This window comes from Amphibalanus amphitrite, unplaced genomic scaffold (assembly GCF_019059575.1).
Source record: "Amphibalanus amphitrite isolate SeventyFive unplaced genomic scaffold, NRLGWU_Aamphi_draft 000225F_arrow, whole genome shotgun sequence".
Lineage (NCBI taxonomy): Eukaryota > Metazoa > Arthropoda > Thecostraca > Balanomorpha > Balanidae > Amphibalanus > Amphibalanus amphitrite.
In genome coordinates, this window is record NW_024881720.1 from 692166 (window position 1) to 712517 (window position 20352).

General features: G+C 53.0%; 1 protein-coding gene across 2 annotated transcripts in view; it reads right to left on the reverse strand.

The window, feature by feature from the left end:
- Positions 1-1046: 1046 nt before the first annotated feature.
- The window catches only part of LOC122385610 (protein GDAP2 homolog), a 76034-nt gene continuing 56728 nt past the window's right edge, over positions 1047-20352 (reverse strand). For both annotated transcript variants that reach the window (XM_043373987.1, XM_043373988.1), the window contains exons 9-13: positions 18532-18685; positions 17846-17985; positions 16113-16218; positions 7498-7590; positions 1047-2056 (exon numbers count right to left, since the gene is read on the reverse strand). In XM_043373987.1, coding sequence (XP_043229922.1) covers positions 2021-2056; positions 7498-7590; positions 16113-16218; positions 17846-17985; positions 18532-18685 — 529 coding nt within the window. In that variant the 3' untranslated portion in view covers positions 1047-2020. The remainder of the gene's footprint in view (positions 2057-7497; positions 7591-16112; positions 16219-17845; positions 17986-18531; positions 18686-20352) is intronic.

Here is a 20352-nt window from a genome sequence, read left to right on the forward strand (position 1 = left end):
CAGCTGTGGCTGACCCGTGAGGCCAGCCGCGGCGCCGGGTCACGGACTACAGGCGGCACCCACAGCCCACGGCTCCACGTAGACGGAGGAGCTCGGAATAGGGCGGGACCCAGCAGGGCTCTCCCTGCGTCCGGATTTATTCCGGATTACTGTTTAGGTCCCCACGGATGCCTAATTTGGGTACAGCTAGTCTGCCACTTACTGCGGCCTCTCGGACCTGTGATGTTCCTCTCTCCATTCCATTTCGATATCTACCAATCAGTTTGATGAGCTTCTTCAAGCTAGTCTACATAGTCGAGTCTTCATCGAACTCGTGGGACCCTACCTCACACGATTTGATGCTGGCAAAAATCATCTAAAGTGATAGCTTTAGCAGAAATGTCGTAGAATTGATTTCTTGTTGTGAGTTCGATAACTGCTCGCCGGCCAACTGAGACCTATTCGCTGTCGACAGACCCCGACTGGCACACACTGCCGGCCTCGGCAGAGCTGCACTCCGTCAGCAGTACACTCGTCTGTGGGGCTGCTCCCGTCCTCTACCGAGCTGACCGACACTCCACCGCTCCGACACCGGCCCCCGGCCGCCCGGGTACTCCGGCGTCAGCGTACTGTGGAGCCCGTCTCGCCCGGGTACTCCGGCGTCAGCGTGCTGTGGAGCCCGTCTCGCCCGGGTACTCCGGCGTCAGCGTACTGTGGAGCCCGTCTCGCCCGGGTACTCCGGCGTCAGCGTACTGTGGAGCCCGTCTCGCCCGGGTACTCCGGCGTCAGCGTGCTGTGGAGCCCGTCTCGCCCGGGTACTCCGGCGTCAGCGTGCTGTGGAGCCCGTCCCGCAGTCCACCGCACCAGGAGCCCATTGCCAAGCTGACCCGGCCAGCTCCGGACCCCATTCAAGGCCCGGCCCTCGCCCTCACATGGACCCCATTCAGGACTGGTGTGACCCTCGCCCTCACATGGACCTCATTCAGGACTGGTGTGACCCTCGCTCTCCTGAAGACCCGTATACATATACCGAGCTATCTCGTCCGCAGACCGACCAAACGCGGCTGTGTGGATACACAGGATACAGTTGTATTTATGAAATCACGGGCGACTCGCGCGCCCCCTAGCCCACACAACACTCGCTAATAACAACACTCTATTGAGTAAGGCCTGCCAATGGAGCTAGTGCGGGCGCCGGCCGCTAGGGGCGCCACAGTCGCGAGGCGAACCATTCGTATACAGTCGGCGCGCCGCCGAATTATATATTGGGGAGGGGGGGGGGGGGGCAATCAGCACCAGTGCTACGGGCGCGCTATCTAAGGCGGGGTATACCACGGGAGACTGGCCGTGCGAGCCGCACGTATAAAAAACCCCCGTCCGGGCCGGGCCGGGCCGGCGCGCAGTGCAGGGCGCTCGGTGGTTGCATTGCACCAGTAGCCGCCGCGCCGGCCGCCCCACAGAGGAGGGGGAGGGGGGGGGGGCGACCCGGCGGCTCACACAGGTCACTCGGCACCAGACCGATTCAGTCGGCCACCAACCTCCAATTATACCGGCCGTCCCAGTGATCCCCTAAACAGACTGGCTCCCGGCCCTCCCCCTATACTGCCGCCCAGCGCCCCCTAAACAGACCCGCCGGGTCACAATAATCACAGACCTACCGTACCGCCGCGCTGACTCGCTCGCTACAGAAACGCCGGGCGGCGCCGCTGCGCTGGCCGCCGGCTGAAGCTCGATCGCGGTGGCTGGCCCCGAGTGGCCGCCCGTCCCGTCCCGCCCGTCCCGGTCCCGGTGACGCAGTCAGCTGACGCAGACGTCCCTCCGGGCCAGTGGTGGGGACGCCGGAGTCCCCTCAGAGGTCCAGTGTCGCCGCCGGACCGGTGGTGACTGGCCGGGCCGATTGTACAGTCCTGTCCTGTCCTGTCCTGTCCTGTCCTGACTGCGGGTCAGGGACAGTCCTCAGGGTCCTCAGCACAGACCGCGGCCCAGTGACTGTCCTGTCCTGTCCTGTCCTGTCCTGTCCGGAGGACGGTGCGCGCGTCCGTTACGCCTGAGGTCGGAAGTAGCGCACGCCGTTTATCTGTAACAAGCCGAGAGCACGGGAGTTAGTGGGGAGTTAGGTCAGGGAGTTCGGTGGGGGAGTTTGGTGGGGAGTCAGCGGGACGTGGCCGGCCGGCCGCGCCGCGCTCCCTGCCGGCGTCCCATCACGGCAGAGGGCACAGAGACCGACCAGGGGGTCACACCGACACCCCGGCCAAAGGCGAGGGAGGCACAGAGACCGACCAGGGGGTCACACCGACACCCCGGTCAAAGGCGGGACGGACGGGGGTAATTCTATAAACCGGCCGGGATGCTTTGTCTTCACAACAAAAGAGGATGCTCTTCCACAGATACACCTATCATCGCCTGGTTGGAATGTTCTCCAATAGAATAAATTGCTCCCTGCGTCATATGTAGCCACGTAACGTCACATAAAGCCATCTACAGCTACCGCAGTTTCGTGCAACTTTGACCACCAATGGCAACTTCGGTCCATTCCTGAAAAAACTGATTTGTTTTGCTGTAACTTTTTACACTTGGGGGTAAGTATAAAAATAAACGTTACAGCAAAACAAATCAGTTTTTCAGGACTGGCCAAAGTTGCCCTTGGTGGCCAAAGTTGCACGAAACTACGGTAGGCAGCGTGTCCCAGAATTGACCGAACACTGTTAATCAGTGCATAAGATAAGGGGAAAATAATTGCACTTTTTTCGTTTTATCGTCCGATATAGCCAATAAGGGTAGCTTCGAAATGGCACATGCAATAGACACGCTAGCTACAACATTAGCCGACAATTGTAGCTAAATCTAAATGCCAGACGATGCTGGCTTCAGTTGTTTTACGGGTCTCCGAAACTGGTTGTAAGACGGCTTTCATTGACCTCTTGCCGGTGGATACTATAAATATTTTCGATTAAATTTGCATTCAAACTGTCCCTAGGCCATAAGGCATTCTCTCCCAAAACCAAAACTTCTGCTTACACCACTGTTGCGCTGTTTTTTTTTTTGACATCTGAAGTGGAGAGCCTCCATGCCTGAACATGGCGTGACCTTTGGCTTCCAACATATTGTGTTTCTAGAACAAACCCGTTTATGGCCATTCAGTTCACGACAACCAGTTTTTGTAATGCTTGTATATTACCGCAGTAGCAATCTGTGTTAACGGTCGTCTTTGGGGCATCACGTGAAGCTGAAGGAGCGCACCGTGGCTCAAAATGTCTCACACTTTGATTTTCGACGAGTGCCTGGCCGTCTCGGCTGTTGGGGCGTTGTCACCATCTGATGTCCACACACGACTTTTTTGTGTGGCTTCAAAGGGCAGAATACATTTGTAAGACCACAAAGTGTGTTTCCATTCACTTTTTTGTTGCATATGTTATGATTTATGACTGCTTTGTGGCGATTTGCGCTGTCTTTGCGTTAGTTTTGGCATATTTTTAACCCTATTCCTGGCGGGGGGGGGGGGGCCTCAGGAGCCCCCCCTGAGGTTTTTTGGTTATTTCTCCCAAACGCGTTGAGCTAGGAGGCTCAAATTTTCTGACTTTTCCTATAAGGCTTCTACGCAACATGTCTGAAAATTTTGAGTTGATCTGACCTCAGGTCAGGTCACCAGAGGCGGTTTGGTGACCCTACCTCAGAAAAGTTTGCAATCACGCCAGAGCTAGAGTTTTTGACCGATCAATTTCTTCTCTTCAGGCTTTAGTTAGGGTACCAGTATGTGCAATTTGTATATCTCGGAATTTTGGTATCGGTGACCTAAGGTCAGGTCAATTTCGCGACCTCCCCATTATAAGTCAATGGGGGAAAAATCAACTCCCTGTTTTTACCACTAAAACGGGTCGGAATGGCCCCATATACCATACATGACTTCATATACGATCAACCTTCACTACCTTGAGGTCTGTTTTGCTGTTGGGCAGCTGTGAGGTCATGTGACGTCATCAAAGGTCACCAAAGGTTTTTGGCCAATAACTCCGTACAGGGTCAAGATACAGACGCGTGGATGGTCTCATTGTGTTCAGCTCGTCAAGACGCATCGAATGATATACATGATGACCTCGAGGTCACGTGACCTGAGGTCAACCTTTGACCTTGACCTTTCGAGGTCAACATATATATCATTCGATGCGGATTGACGAGAGGATCACGATGATGCCCTTAGTTTGCTCCTATCTTGACTAATTCGAAAGTTATTCGAGAAAAACTCTCTCCATATCTAGCGCCGCCATTTTGACTTTTTCGACCCCTGTGACGTCATCTTTGACCTGACCTGAAAATGACCTTTGTAAAAATTGTAGACCTTGTCCATGCGTATCCGATGCCGTTTACCGCTTGTCGCTATCTTGCTTCGTTCTCGAGATCTCAGGGGGGGGGGGGGGCCGAATCGGCCCCCCCGCCAGTTTCTTGTCCCGGCGGAGCCCGCCAGGAATAGGGTTTAGATGAGGGGCCCCAAATTCCAAAATTTTGTCGAAGATAGTGGTCAAAAGTAGACTGATGTTTCGTAGCTAACCCTGATCCGTCGTTTAACTTGTTTTTGGGTAGATGAGTGACGTTTGTTGTCCATGAGATGGCAACCACCCGCTTGACGACTGGTGCATGCTCCTTTTTGGTCTCGCCCAGGCTTGTCGATCAGGTTATCTCTTGTATTGTATTACACATCATGAAGCACTTCCACACAGTTATGTGGCTATTCCGTGCCCCGTTGTCAATATGATTAAACGAATGATCATTGTGGTCATCACAAGCACGCACACGAGCACACACAATCACACACACGCATACATGCACGCTTTGCAGTCATACACAGGTAAGATATGCAAGCTCAAATGACCAGCCAGATTCTCTACATTTCTAGCCTATCCCACTCCGTTGCCTCCCTAGCAGATGTAGCCGCAGCTCCTTTTTAAACTGGGCTCCTGTTCGACATTGTATCGCGGCTGGCAAATCGTTGTATGCGACTACAATATGGTACAGGAAGCGGCGCCTGCCCGACTCGGACCGAATCGCCGGCGTGATAAGGTGGTCGGCGTTACGGGTGATACGCTGGTGGACGTCCCTGCGTGTGACCAGGCCACCAGCAATACATTCGGGTTGCGATGACAGCAGCATCCGTTTCAGCAGGGCGAGGCCGTGATAGAGGTACATGTTCTCGGCAGTAAGCCAGTCCAGTTGATAAAGTACATCGCTAATGTGCGCAGATTTCCTCCGTCCCGATAAAACGCGTGCGGCAAAGTTTAGCACTTTTTGAATACGCTTCATCTGACTGCTGCCGCACACACCATAAACCACCAGACAGTATAAAAGGCGTGAGATGACGAGGCCCTGAATGAGTGTCAGCAGGGTGGACTGAGGCAGACTGTGCCTGCTGTGGCTCAGTCCGCACAACATTCCGGTACATCGCTGCACTACATTGTCCACATGAGGGGTAAAAGTCATGTGCTGGTCAAATGTGACACCCAGGTTGAGGACAGTGGCGGAAGCGGCGACATCGGCATCCATGAATTTAATGTTGACTGGTCCGAGACGTTGAATATTTTGACGCGAGCCAAGAATGATAAACTGTGTTTTCTGTGCATTGATTTTGATGCCATTTTTGCTGAACCACCGAGAGAGCAAAGCCAGGTTGTGTTCCATTTGCTGCACCAGGGAGCCGATGTCGCCGATCCCACCAGAGACCGCCACCTGAGTGTCGTCCGCGGTCTCTTGCTCTCCTCTTTGGCTTCGCTCGCTGATATAACTGCGGTTTGCTTACCCCTGCCTGCTTGCAAATGAGCTACTGGAGCTCTCCAGCAAGAACCATGCCGAAAGTCCGTTTACGAACTTCAGAATTGCACTTTATTCACCATGATTGCTTTTTGATTGCTGAGGCTGAAAACGAAAAGGGACTACTCTTGGCTGACTCTGGATAATAACTGACTCGAGTCGTGACCGGTCACCAAAAATACACAGTCTCCAAGCTCGATAGCTAAGGTATGTCTTATAGAAGTATTATGCTCGTATCTAATTAGAATCGAGCGCAATCGTACTTTTAGCCAGGAAATAAATGTTCGGTCAATTCTGGGATACCCTGTCTATAGCCACTTACAGGGTGTCTCAAAAGTTCGCTTACACATTTCCCATGTCAATAAAGCATATAAGAACCGGCCAAAAATCTAAGGTTTTGGTGTCCGTGTGTACACTAGACAAATATGCATGCTTTGACAACTGATTCGGAAGGTTGGAAACCAAACCCTTTGCTGTATCTCCAAAAATATTTGCCCATACCGATTTTCGTCACTCCGTCAGCTGCCGGAGGCTGATAAAAGGTTACCAGCTTTCAAGCTCTTGTAGGGGAATCCCCCGCAGTTTCTGCGTCGGATTTAGGTTTGACGAGCTCCCCGGCAACATCCGCTTCTCCCTGAAAGCCGATAGCTTGCATCGACACCATCCGTGAGTATTTTGTAGGTCTTCTCTGGCGCTAACTCCTTCATGAATGACTGGCGCCGACCTCCCAAGCACCATTTTCCTTTTCAAAACAACCCCATTCCTGAACAAATGGGAAGTGCCAGGGGCAAATTTTTCGCAGCATATCGTAGCAGAATGTGTCGGCCATCTGTTTCTTAGACAAATTTTGCAAAATTTGCAAATCCCGAACGCTCGTCATTCCCAATGCCAAGACCTTCGCTGGGTTCCGGAGTGTTTTCCTCAGGAGAGGTTCTGCTTTGTAAACGGCCAAAACCTGTCCATCGTGCGGTTTTGTCCGGATTTTGTGTGTAAAAGAAAGCTATTTGCTCCAGATCTGCCTCTTGAAACTTCGTTAGATAAAACTTTACATTAATTGACACTTTTGGAGGGTTACTTGTCCTCGGCATTGACGATTTTCGCATTATTTTCCCTCAAAATTTAGCGTTATAGATATTATAAACAATTTTAAATGATGTTTTGTCTTTATTTCATGATGACCTGCAATTTTTGAAACTGGGTAACCTCTGTCTGTGAGCTTCTAGTCAGTTTTCAATAGTTAGGACTGCATTTTCAGCTGCTTTCCGGAGCACGAGTCTGCTGCGGTACAAGGGTCGTTCAAAGCGCTGTTAGTCTCGCATGGTTTTGTCCTTCAAAAATTTTAGCCACCGTTTTTATTAGATGACCATCATGTTGTACTCATCCTCGCCGACACTTTGCCATGTGTCATTTCCGACCTAACCATTCCCATTACTCGTGAAGCAGAGAGTTTCTCAGCCGACCCGAGTATGCCACCTCCATTTTCATGCCTGATCCATGGTCAGAGGTGAACCCTTTTTGTGTGCTCATGAAGGGTCGAATGCGCTTGAAAACAATGAAGCTGCTTGAGGAAGGTTGTTACCAATGCCCATGCAAAATTTCGACTGTGAATTTCATGTTGATTCAGAAGTATTGACAAAAAAGCATGGCTGGTACCTGTAAGCGAACTTTTGAGACACCCTGTACAGCCGTGTACCGGTGTTACGTACGGCCGTTACGTACCGTCATGTCGTGCTCGGTGATGAAGGCCGGGATCTCTAGCTGGTTCATGTCCATGATGCTGTACAGGTACTCGACTCCCGTGATGTTGTGCACCTGAAAACAGGCCACAGCGCGTCACCGTACCGGTGAGCTGCCAGCCGCGGCAGGCGCGCCAGCTCGGCACCGGGGAACAGCAGGTGCAGCCGCCCATCAACCGCTGACCGGACCAGACGGAGGCGTCCTTAACCCTATTACTGGTGGGTTTTCTGGACTACATTAACTGGTGGGGGGGGGGGGGGGGGGCATTCGGCCCCCCTTGATATCTCGATTCTCGAAAACTAAATGTCAGATCTTAATGGGACAAACGCCATTCGGTTCCTCTCTTCGTGAACTTTCAGACTGACTTTAAAAAGTAAAAAAAAAGTTCAAAATTGGGGGTCCTGGAAGCAAAATTTTTCGACAAAATCGCGTTTTACACCTCATCACTAAAAAATGCTAGGTATAACTTCTTTCTTTTTTGACCGATTTTGATGAAAATTCAGGGGCCCCTTCTTCATGAACTGGGCCTTCATATATATTCCGGTATTTAGAATATTTAAAAAATCATAGGCGGATTTACGTATGCTGACTTGGGATGATGTTTTGAGTTTTTGTCATGATATATCATGCGTCTTATGACATGATGTGTCATGTATCATGTAAAATATGCAACGTGAGCACAAAATACACGTTTTTTTAGCATAGGCGGATCCAGGCACGTTAAAATGGGTGGAGCAGTATATTGATATTACCCCCTTTTCTCAAGTACCAGGATCCGCCTATTCCAATATTTTCATTAACCCTGTTTACATAGCATATTTGACGAGGCTCTAGCTCGTTAATTTGGCGATAATTTCGTTGAAGTGGTCTTCAAATATTTAGAGGGGATCATTTTGTAAATTGTTCAGCACCATTGGCATCTTTTGCAACGACACGGACGGAGATAATATAAGCTTGCAACAAACCCTATGTAAACGCGTCTATTGTAAAATGACGTCACATAGTCTTTAGGTGCACACATATCACGGGTGGAGCCACTGATCACCAGTACAAACCTAAGTTTTAATCGTGACTGCCACTGTAAATGGGCTGCAAGGCCTGTAGTCGGCTATTACAAATACAAGAATACAAGAATACAAGAATACAAGAATAAGTAAGTCGCTGCTTAGCGGCAAATGTCGGAACAGTCAAAGCTGGGCGGAAACTACCCCCGAGAAACTCGTCCTGGAGACACCTCTGCGCAAGCTAGAAACTAAAAAAATTGACACAATGTGCCCGATGAATGGCAAGGAAAAGTCACCAAATTTCGAGCCCCTAGCTTAAGTCGTTTTCCGTCGAGAGAAAAAAAACTACAGGCGGGGCCGATTCGTTCCCCCCACCAGTAATAGGGTTAAAACCGGCAAACCTTCTCATCAAGTGATCACACGACACTGGCCACAGAAGGCCCGGACAGTACCAGTACGGAGTAAAGTACAGCAGGACCCTGGCGCCACCGAGAGGCGCCCATAGAGTAGCACCGAGACGACTGACTGCCGATTGCAGACCCTCTGTAACAGCCCATTTCGTCTGACACCGAGACGACTGACTGCCGATTGCAGACCCTCTGTAACAGCCCATTTCTTCTCTTTCTCGCCGATAAAAGGAAAAATGAAGGCGTCACTGACTGTCAATATTTGGGCCGTCTGAGGCCTGCTTAGAGGCTAGCACAGGCTGGTCGCTGTCTCTCCTCTGATTGTTTTCAGGTCTCTGCTATTTCAGGTCAGGTCACCAAAACCGGTACAATGTCAGGGTAAAATTAGACTATACTAGCGGCAACGGATTTGCTGAGCTTATCGTTAATAGCGTAAAAACCGTACGACTTAGGGCCACCAAATTTCAGACACAACTTGGGGTAGTCATTTGAAACGTGACTTAGGAGTTTGGCGTTCCATTGACCTCGGGTCAGGTCACAAGGTCAATGACCGGTACATGGTCAAAAAGGCACTGAAAATACGCTATTTTGTCCATGAAATCGGGAGTTGTAATTGTTCATCGACATGATTCAAACTGGCAGGATATGCTAATCTCACCGAGTTGTATAACCTCCATCCAGGTTTTCAAAGTTCGGGGACCTGAGGTCATCTAGAGGTCACGACAAATTTTAAGAAAAATTGTCTGAATTGTTCCAATCGTAAAAATATGCTCCAATTCAACGTTTTTGTGTTGTTTTAGCTACCTCGAAGATGAATTCAGTGTTAGCTGAAAAAAACACTTCGGTCAGGTCATCTGAGGTCAAACTACGTGTTTGCTAATAACTTCGCGCGCAATAAGGCTAGAGCTTCAAAAATGGTGTCATTGTGTTCCTTGTGATCAGCCGAATCCAATGATCGCGATACGATGCAATTTGGTTAACTTGAAATTAATTAATTAAATTTACTTAAAAATTAAGAAAATTTCAAGTTCACTTAAACTTGTAACAAAGTGCGTCATTTGCTGCGCACGGACGTGCAGAGTTCACTGGTGCTTTTATTTTTGCTCTATGTTAATTAGATCAAAAGTTATATGCGAAAAACATTTGACATGTTTTAGCGATTTTTTTTCAATTATACCCCCCAAACCCCCCTAAATATTGACCTAGAGCAGCCCTATTTGCACAGGGGCGAGATTTCCTAAGGGCCCACGTACCCTGTAAATTTGGCGTTTCTAAGTGCCATATGAGCCCATCGCCAGGGGGAGGGGGTCGTACCCCCTGGCCGTCCGTGTTACAGAAAAGGCCCTGGCCTGGCGCGGGTCAAGAAGGTCGAGATCTCCTACCCCACTGCGGTTCCTGCGTCCCTTTGCACACGGATTCTGTGCGCTACGTTTATTACAAGTTACAAAAGCTGGTATAAATAATAAATAAGATATATTAATACAAATACAATAAATTATAAAAAGAGCATACAAATAACTGTGAATAAATACAATGATAAAATAGTATCCGTAACTTGTAACCAGATGATGGTGTATACATGCCATCACTATAAAAAGCACCACGGTAATAAACACCTGTAAAAAAACAAAAAACAAACAAAAACAAAACAAAAAAAAACACTCAGCATCGCTGCTGGAATATCGCAGTCTATCACATTATTGACTAATTGACTATCCCATCGCATTATTGACTAATTGACTATCCTATCACATTATTGACTAATTGACTATTCTGCTGCGATTTGTACTAGGAGCATTGTTGAGCTAGCCACGACAGGCACAAGCGCCGGCGAGAGAACACGCCAGTCGTCTCCTGTGCGCTGGCGCCGCGGCACGCTTTGTTCACGGCAGACACAGCCGGCGCGGTCTGTTCCAGAGCCGTCCACGATACCCGTTTTCAGCAATGCAGTGGACTTCACAGCCCGGCTTGGTGCAGAGCCCGGCCTGTCAGCAGCCGCTGGCCGCATGTGACGGGGATCTGTGCTGATGGGTCCTCCGTCTGTTCCTCAGCTCCGTCCTGCCTGGAGTCCGGTCGGGCGGCCTGTGAGCGTCTCTGGTCTCCGGGAGTCCCCCGGGTCTGTGATCACGCCAGCCCGGGAGCCTGGTCCGCCCGCGGGCCGCCCTCGGACAGCGCACAGACGTACGCCAGTGTGACAGTCTCTGATCGGCCGCCGAACTGGACGGCCGACTGGACCGGCGTGCACAGGCCCGTGCCGTGCTCGCCGCACGACAGGTCACTGTCGGCGCACTCCGGGTCCAGCTGGGCGTGCTCCATCTCGATGTCGTACTCGGCGAACACGCGGCCGATCCGTGTGGTGAACGGGCACAGTGATCGCTCCGTCAGTGGGCGGTCCTCCCTGGGGCGGCACCCGCCGGCCGAGCGCCGCCGCCGGCTGATTTCGGCGGCGCCGACGGCCGGCCGGCCCTCGGTCACGGCCAACAGGCAGGCGACGGCCGCCGCCAGCAGACAGAACAGCCCCACCAGCTGCATCTCGACACTGACACTGACACTGACACTGACGCTGGCGGCGGCGGCGGGTGTTCACGGCACGGCCAGCGGCGGGAGACTGACGATCCCGCCACCAGCTCGGATTCGTCCCATGTCCTCTCCCAACAGTTGATAGCCACCTTTTGCCGCTGAGGTTATGAGAGGGAACGGAGGGAACTAACCACTAGCCACCGCCCGGGAGGGGGAACACCGTGCGTGGCGCGTGGCGAGTCAGCACCCATCAGCCCATTCATATGAGTTATGACGCATACGTGGACTTGGGTACCAATGCACAATACACTACCCCAGTACCCACTTCTTTCGATTCAAGTACCGTGATTCACGTAGATATGTGATAAGGCCTGTGACGTCGCAACTGCTTCTCTTCATTGCAGCACTCAAACGGCTGTATTTTGTGGAACACTTTGTATAGAACGATGACATCACACGCAATAAATTCAGCTTAAAAATACGGATCGATTGATGCAATATGACCTTTTCCGGTCAGGCCAGGTTTCCGACCAAACTTCAAATTCATATTTAAGGTAAAAAAAAAAAACGATAATTTAGAACGACTCGACGAGAGATTAGCATCATGCTGGTTAAATTCATATCAAAGATACAAAGTAAGATACAAAGTAAAGGTACAAGTAAATCGGGTAGGTGTCATGATCCCATACCCCACAGCCCGTTGGCGTTCGCCAGTGCCCAAATTGCCCTCAACATTACTCTGATTTCCACATGTGAGTGGTCGAGACCCCTCTCCCAACTTGGAAAGAGTTTCCGCGCCCCTGCTCTATGCGTCCATTCTCCCACGTGCCGCTGATAATTGAGAGGCGGCCAGCACTCGGCGGGTGCCTTTTGTTTGATGGCAGGGAGGGGGTAGCTTTTGTTTAGCCCACGCCCCGCTGGGGGTCCTGGATTTTCACGCCCTGCTGGGGGGAGGGGGGTCGAACATTCCCCCCTATATATCGGCTCCTGAGCGACGTAGCGAAACGCGGCAAGCCGCATTCGAAAGACCGTCCAAAATAAGGACACTTCAGTCATTTTTTTAGGTCAGATCAAAGGTCAGGTCACCAGAGGTTATTGAAGGTAAAATGCTGCCTATTTCAACATTTTTTTCTTCGAAACAGCTTCACATTATTCTGGAACCAATACACCTTTTTGCGTTGTTCGATGGCCAATCGTCATAACCATTTCGGCATCAGTTTGGACAAGCGTCATTCAGAATAACCCATCGGCGATGTGCATCACTGTTAGACGGTCGGCAAAACAGGCTGGACTCCATTTAACCATTCTGCATAACTCTTTGTCATTGAGCACAATGTTCGTCATAGGCAAAACACTTTGTCAGATTGTCATAATGCTTCGACATTTCACAAAATGGTTAGTCGATGTGCAAAATTCATCGGTACTGTGCTTAAACAATGACTGTTTATTTACAACTTTCGTCAATGATCAAAATGTCAATGATGTAGTGCTTATCTAGCCATATTTAATGTTTAACGTTAATCACGCATTCAGGGATGAGGCTTATGACAGTTCCAGCGCAATTTGCAACCAATTAACCATTGAATTCCGAAAAGGCAGTTATACCATAGCTACGAGGAGACTGCCGGCGCCATACCGAGTAGGCATGTAGATTCTTGAGCGTCGGACTCCTAAACGCTTCGATACAAACCACGAAGTCGGCCGTCATTATCGCGTCACTGCCCGTGCGATGTCATGGGACAACGCCTCGGGCGGCCGCGCCGGTCGGACTCGCGAGGGAATGGCTGACAGATGGCAAGCCGGGCCCTGCCGGCCGGACACCTTCATGGTTTTTGGGGGCGGGGCTGACTTATCCAGCCTGTTGCCTGTTCCTTGGTGTTTGAGGCGGGGTTAACTTATCCAGCCTGTTGCTCTGTTGCCTGTTCATTTTTCAATCAGCCGATAACATGTCAGCTACGTCCATCTACATTGTACCTATGGCGCTCATGAACGCTACCGATTTTTATGTAGATCAATGGTCTACGAGTTTCGCCACCTATGCCTCGCACTGCACTGTATAAACCCGGTCATATTTAGGTATACTTCTCTGTAAAGGGGCGATCTGTTTTTAGTTTTGACGAAATGTTATGAGGAATGCCGAAATTAGCATGGGGATGTTTTGGTGAACGACGAAGGGATATTAACGAAAGACGAAGCATTTATCCAAATCGTCAAAGGTTTTGCCGGAACTCAATCAGTTATGGCGAATAGCGAAGGTAATACCAACTGACGAACTGTGGAGTGGGATCAGCATTCCGTTTTGCCCATATGCTGAAGGTTTTGCCGGAATGCCTCTCACTGGCGCCACGTATGTGCTGATCGGACGAATGGGTTTTGCTGATTGGCCATCGGACAACGCAAAAAGGTGTAGTTACAGCGCCACGGAAAAGCGCATTCGATAGCCCTTTTAACCTTCTTTTTGGATTATGTCCTCATATTTGACATCGAGTTCACGGTTTAGCCTCCAGAGGGCAATAACTAAAAAAAAAGCCATTTTTTACGAAAACATATTTTTCTTCCATAGCTTTTTTACAAGACAATTACAACGATGCTTTTGCCAGCATCGCATTCCTTTCGTCGAGACGCGTCGGATGAACTATAAGTTGACCTTGAAAGGTCAACTTGAAAATTTGACCTGAGGACAAGGTCATAACCTGACCGGAAAAGGTCAATTTGCATATCAGTCGATCCGTATCGTCGAGCCAAGCACATCAAAAGCGTTTTCATCGCTCTAACATGCGTCTATCAGAAGTTATTGGCGAAAAACTGTTGATACATTTCGTGACCTGAGATGACCTCGGGGACATATCGAGGGGTCACGGGCGCCATTTTCCGGTTCAGTGTGACAGGTTTACTTAAAACTCGGTGTTGGAATGATTTTAGAATGACGTTCGTCCAAAACAGGCGCATTTCAATTTCGCCCATTGACTCATACCTAAATTAGGTATTAATAGGTATTATTGCGACCTCTCCATTAACCCTATTCCTGGCGGGCTCCGCCAGGACAAGAAACTGGCGGGGGGGGGGGGGGGGGGCCGATTCGGCCCCCCTTCAGATCTCAAAAACTACACATCGCAGCGACAAACGGTAAACGGCATCGGATACGCACGGTCAAGATCTACAATTTTTACTGAGGTCATTTTCAGGTCAGGTCAAAGATGACGTCACAGGGGTCGAAAAAGTCAAAATGGCGGCGCTAGATATGGAGAGAGTTTTTCTCGAATAACTTTCGAATTAGTCAAGATAGGAACAAACTAAGGGCATCATCGTGATCCTCTCGTCAATCCGCATCGAATGATATATATGTTGACCTCGAAAGGTCAAGGTCAAAGGTTGACCTCAGGTCACGTGACCTCGAGGTCATCATGTATATCATTCGATGCGTCTTGACGAGCTGAACACAATGAGACCATCCATGCGTCTGTATCTTGTTCCTGTACGGAGTTATTGGCCAAAAACCTTTGGTGACCTTTGATGACGTCACATGACCTCACAGCTACCCAACAGCAAAACAGACCTCAAGGTAGTGAAGGTTGATCGTATATGAAGTCATGTATGGTATATGGGGCCATTCCGACCCGTTTTAGTGGTAAAAACAGGGAGTTGATTTTTCCCCCATTGACTTATCATGGGGAGGTCGCGAAACTGACCTGACCTTAGGTCACCGATATCAAAATTCCGAGATATACAAATTGCACATACTGGTACCCTAACTAAAGCCTGAAGAGAAGAAATCGATCGGTCAAAAACTCTAGCTCTGGCGTGATTGCAAACTTTTCTGAGGTAGGGTCACCAAACCGCCTCTGGTGACCTGACCTGAGGTCAGATCAACTCAAAATTTTCAGACATGTTGCGTAGAAGCCTTTTAGGAAAAGTCAGAAAATTTGAGCTTCCTAGCTCAACGCGTTTGGGAGAAATAACCAAAAAACCTCAGGGGGGGGGGGCTCCTGAGGCCCCCCCGCCAGGAATAGGGTTAAATGGAGAGGTCGCAAAATTGACGTGAAGTTAGGTCACCGACATCAAAACTCCAAGACATAAAATTTGCACATATTGTTGCTCTTATCAATTGCTGAAAGTTGCACAGCGATCGGTTGCTCGGTGTAGCTATGACAGACATTGAAACTTTTGGTGAGGTCACTTGACGTGACCTGGTGACCTGACCTTGAGTGACCTTGGCCTAACATTTTCAACGGCATGTGCGGAAAAGATGCATCATGAGGTGTGCCAAGCGCCGCCGTTTTTTATAGATATTCGCGAAAAACCGCAGGGGGTGTTCAAGGGGGATTCAAACACCCCCATCGCAGCAGGGCGCCAGTTAATGCCGGGGGCTGCCTTTTGTTCGATGCCGGGGCGGGGGAAGAGGTATGTGTACCTTTTGTTCGATACCGGGGGGGGGGCGTACGTTTTGTTCGATACCGGGGGGGGGGGCGTACCTTTTGTTCGATACCGGGGGGGGGCGTACCTTTTGTTCGATACCGGGGAGGGGATGAGGTACGTACCTTTTGTTTGATGCCGTGTGGGTGGGGGGGGGGGCGTACCTTTTGTTTGATGCCGTGTGTGTGTGTGTGTGTGGGGGGGGCGTACCTTTTGTCTGATGCCGTGTGGGTGGGTGGGGGGGGGGGGGTACCTTTTGTTTGATGCCCGGCGCCATGAATGTGGTGAACCACCAGGTCATCAGCTTGGTCCAGATGGTGGGGTGCACGATGTAGAACGCCTTCAGGTTCTTCTTGTACCTGCCGCGCGGCAGAGCGCAGTGTCAGGCGCGCGCGGACGGATTGGGGGGGGAGGGGGGATGGTACTGCCGCCGGCACGGCGGGGAGGCCCCGGGTACAGCCCGCACACCGAGTCAGCAGAGTCACAGCAATCAGCAGCCACACCGAGTCAGCAGAGACCGCCCGTCCACAGAGTCACCCGCATACTGCCCAGAATCATCCACAACACCGGTCAGCGACCACGCTACTCTGTCCATTTGAGACAAACAAGAAGACAACAGCCCAATACGCTAGATTAATGCAGAACAGGAAGTGCGCGGAAAAACGGCAGCGACTTGGCTGTACACAATAACTGGCTCCGAGGCGGGAAAGGGGTTCGGCGGCACGGAAAACTCCGCGGGAGTCTGTCCGTCTGTCTGTCTGTCCGTCCCCTGGGTCTGTCCGTCTGTCCCTCCCCTGGGTCTGTCCGTCTGTCCGTCTGTCCCTCCCCTGGGTCTGTCCGTCTGTCCGTCCCCTGAGTCTGTCCGTCTGTCCGTCCCCTGGGTCTGTCCGTCTGTCCCTCCCCTGTGTCTGTCCGTCTGTCCGTCTGTCCCTCCCCTGGGTCTGTCCGTCTGTCCGTCCCCTGAGTCTGTCCGTCTGTCCGTCCCCTGTGTCTGTCCGTCTGTCCCTCCCCTGGGTCTGTCCGTCTGTCCGTCTGTCCCTCCCCTGGGTCTGTCCGTCTGTCCGTCCCCTGAGTCTGTCCGTCTGTCCCTCCCCTGGGTCTGTCCGTCTGTCCCTCCCCTGGGTCTGTCCGTCTGTCCGTCTGTCCCTCCCCTGGGTCTGTCCGTCTGTCCGTCTGTCCCTCCCCTGGGTCTGTCCGTCTGTCCGTCCCCTGAGTCTGTCCGTCTGTCCCTCCCCTGGGTCTGTCCGTCTGTCCCTCCCCTGGGTCTGTCCGTCTGTCCGTCTGTCCCTCCCCTGGGTCTGTCCGTCTGTCCGTCCCCTGAGTCTGTCCGTCTGTCCCTCCCCTGGGTCTGTCCGTCTGTCCCTCCCCTGGGTCTGTCCGTCTGTCCGTCTGTCCCTCCCCTGGGTCTGTCCGTCTGTCCGTCCCCTGAGTCTGTCCGTCTGTCCGTCCCCTGGGTCTGTCCGTCTGTCCGTCTGTCCGTCCCCTGAGTCTGTCCGTCTGTCCCTCCCCTGGGTCTGTCCGTCTGTCCCTCCCCTGGGTCTGTCCGTCTGTCCGTCTGTCCCTCCCCTGGGTCTGTCCGTCTGTCCGTCCCCTGAGTCTGTCCGTCTGTCCGTCCCCTGGGTCTGTCCGTCTGTCCGTCTGTCCCTCCCCTGGGTCTGTCCGTCTGTCCGTCCCCTGGGTCTGTCCGTCTGTCCCTCCCCTGGGTCTGTCCGTCTGTCCCTCCCCTGGGTCTGTCCGTCTGTCCGTCTGTCCCTCCCCTGGGTCTGTCCGTATGTCCCTCCCCTGGGTCTGTCCGTCTGTCCCTCCCCTGGGTCTGTCCGTCTGTCCGTCTGTCCGTCCCCTGGGTCTGTCCGTCTGTCCGTCTGTCCCTCCCCTGGGTCTGTCCGTCTGTCCGTCTGTCCGTCCCCTGGGTCTGTCCGTCTGTCCGTCCCCTGGGTCTGTCCGTCTACCCGTCCCCTGTAGCCTGTCAGTCTCTGCGCCACTCACTTGTACTCGAGTACGTCGTAGACGTGCCGGATCCAGTGCAGTGCCGGGTGGTTGTCCGACTCGGTCAGCGTGTGGAAGTACACGATCGTGTAGTCGTGCGCCACCAGTGGCTCCAGCAGGTAGATCAGGTACAGCAGCGCCTGCAGTAGTCAACACACGGGTACAGGTACAGCAGCGCCTGGAGTAGTCAACACAGGGGGTACAGGTACAGCAGCGCCCGGAGTAGTCAACACAGGGGGTACCGCGGGTCAGCCGGGGATGGGGTGCAGAGTGCAGACAGCACCAGTCGGGGGGGGGGGGGGGGCAGAGGAAACCTACAGAACTGTTGGGAGACCAGCGTGGCTCAGTGATAATCGCAGCACTTAATACCGTGGACAAAACAGACGGCCATTTCTGCGGCAGCCGGCACGGGTACGATACGCCCAGGCTGGCCCTCACACGGCCCTCAGGCGCCGTGTGACCTCACGCAGCCGTTCACCAGAGGGGAGCGGCACCTTTAACAGAGGGGAGCGGCGGCCCAGTGCTGGTCCACGCTCTGCGGCCTCCCTCACCCCGTCCAGGCCAGCGGCCTCCCTCACCATGTACAGGCCAGCGGCCTCCCTCACCGTGTCCAGACCCGCGGCCTCCCTCACCCCGTCCCGGCCAGCGGCCTCCCTCACCATGTACAGGCCAGCGGCCTCCCTCACCTTGTCGAGGTCGATCTCCGTGGCTCGGAACCACTTGCCGATGAAGCAGATGACGGGCCGACCGAAGCGGTCCTTGCCCGTCTGGTAGAGACAACCGATACCGGAGATCTCCGAGAGGTCCTCGGTCCGCGCGCGCCGCAGCAGCCGCTCGTACCTGGAGACGGGGGTACAGGGGAGGGTCAGTCGGCGACTCGGCGCGCAAGTACCGCCCCTGTACCGTACCTGACGACAGGGGGGTTGGGGGGTCAGTCGGCGACTCGGCGCGCCGCAGCAGCCGCTCGTACCTGGAGACGGGGACGGTTAGTAACTCAGTGCGCTGGTATGACCGCCCCTGTACCGTACCTGGACGGCACTGAGAGACACTATCAGTTAGGCACAGGTGGCGCCACCAGAGAGCGGAGCTAGCAACAGGCGGGGTAAAGTGCGTACCCGCCAGTCCGCCGTCTGAGCAGATATTACATACAGTGACCGGTTGAAGCAGTGGAAAAGATAAGACGGGTGACGGAGGAAAATCAGACATCCAGCAGGCGGCGGAGCTGACTGACCGCTGGAATAGCTGATAACACAGACCAGTGGTCCTGTCTACCCTCCGGGCCAGTCCACCGCCGCCGGAGGGCACATCCGAACATCTGTATTTAGCGCCTTGCGAACATCTACCATAGCTTATAGCTCTCCTCCGGACCGGCCCACCCAGCTCGCTGACCACCGGACCGACAGTCACCCTCCCCCCGAGCCGAGCTGATAGGACAGGTTTATGGGGCAGCTGGTCCCGCCGGGACACCGAGCCGAGCTGATAGGACAGGTTCATAGGGCAGCTGGTCCCGCCGGGACACCGAGCCGAACTGATAGGACAGGTTTATAGGGCAGCTGGTCCCGCCGGGACACCGAGCCGAGCTGATAGGACAGGTTCTAGGGTAGCTGGTCCCGCCGGGACACCGAGCCGAACTGATAGGACAGTTTCATAGGGCAGCTGGTCCCGCCGGGACACCGAGCCGAACTGATAGGACAGGTTTATAGGGCAGCTGGTCCCGCCGGGACACCGAGCCGAACTGATAGGACAGGTTCATAGGGCAGCTGGTCCCGCCGGGACACCGAGCCGAACTGATAGGACAGGTTTATAGGGCAGCTGGTCCCGCCGGGACACCGAGCCGAACTGATAGGACAGGTTCATAGGGCAGCTGGTCCCGCCGGGACACCGCCGTCTCCTCCAGAGGGATGGCTGCTCAGCCGCTGGTAGTGGGACGCACCAGTCACCACTTCACCAGTCACTGAGACGGCACCAGTCACCAGCCACTGAGACGGCACCAGTCACCAGCCACTGGGGCGCACCAGGCATCAGTCGGTGGTTGGCTCGGCACAGGGTCTCGACTCTCCTCATTTCAGCTCATCCCACGGCTCTTAAGTGACCTTGGACCGAAAAAGGCTAGCCCAGTACAAACAGGCAACAGACACACGAGCGGTGCAGCTCTCTGTGATTCAACAAGTAACAACCACCTAAAAAGTGAAACCAGGACTCCACCTCCCATTTTAAACCAGTCATCAAGGTAAACCACTTATCAAGTTAACATTGAAAGCCAAAGACACAAAGCATATTCTAAGAGTGAGTTTCCAGCTGTCTGGCCCTGCTGGCCGCTCGGCGGTGGCTGTCGAGGCCGGGGCTCTGCCGACAGGTGACGGCGGGGGCCCCCAGTGGGCACCGTCCCGGCCCGCCCGGTGGACCCGTCCCGGCCCACTCAGTGGGCCCGTCCCGGCCCGCCCAATGTACCAGTCTGCCCAGTGGGCCCCGTCCCGGCCCGCCCAGTGAGCCCGTCCCGGCCCGCC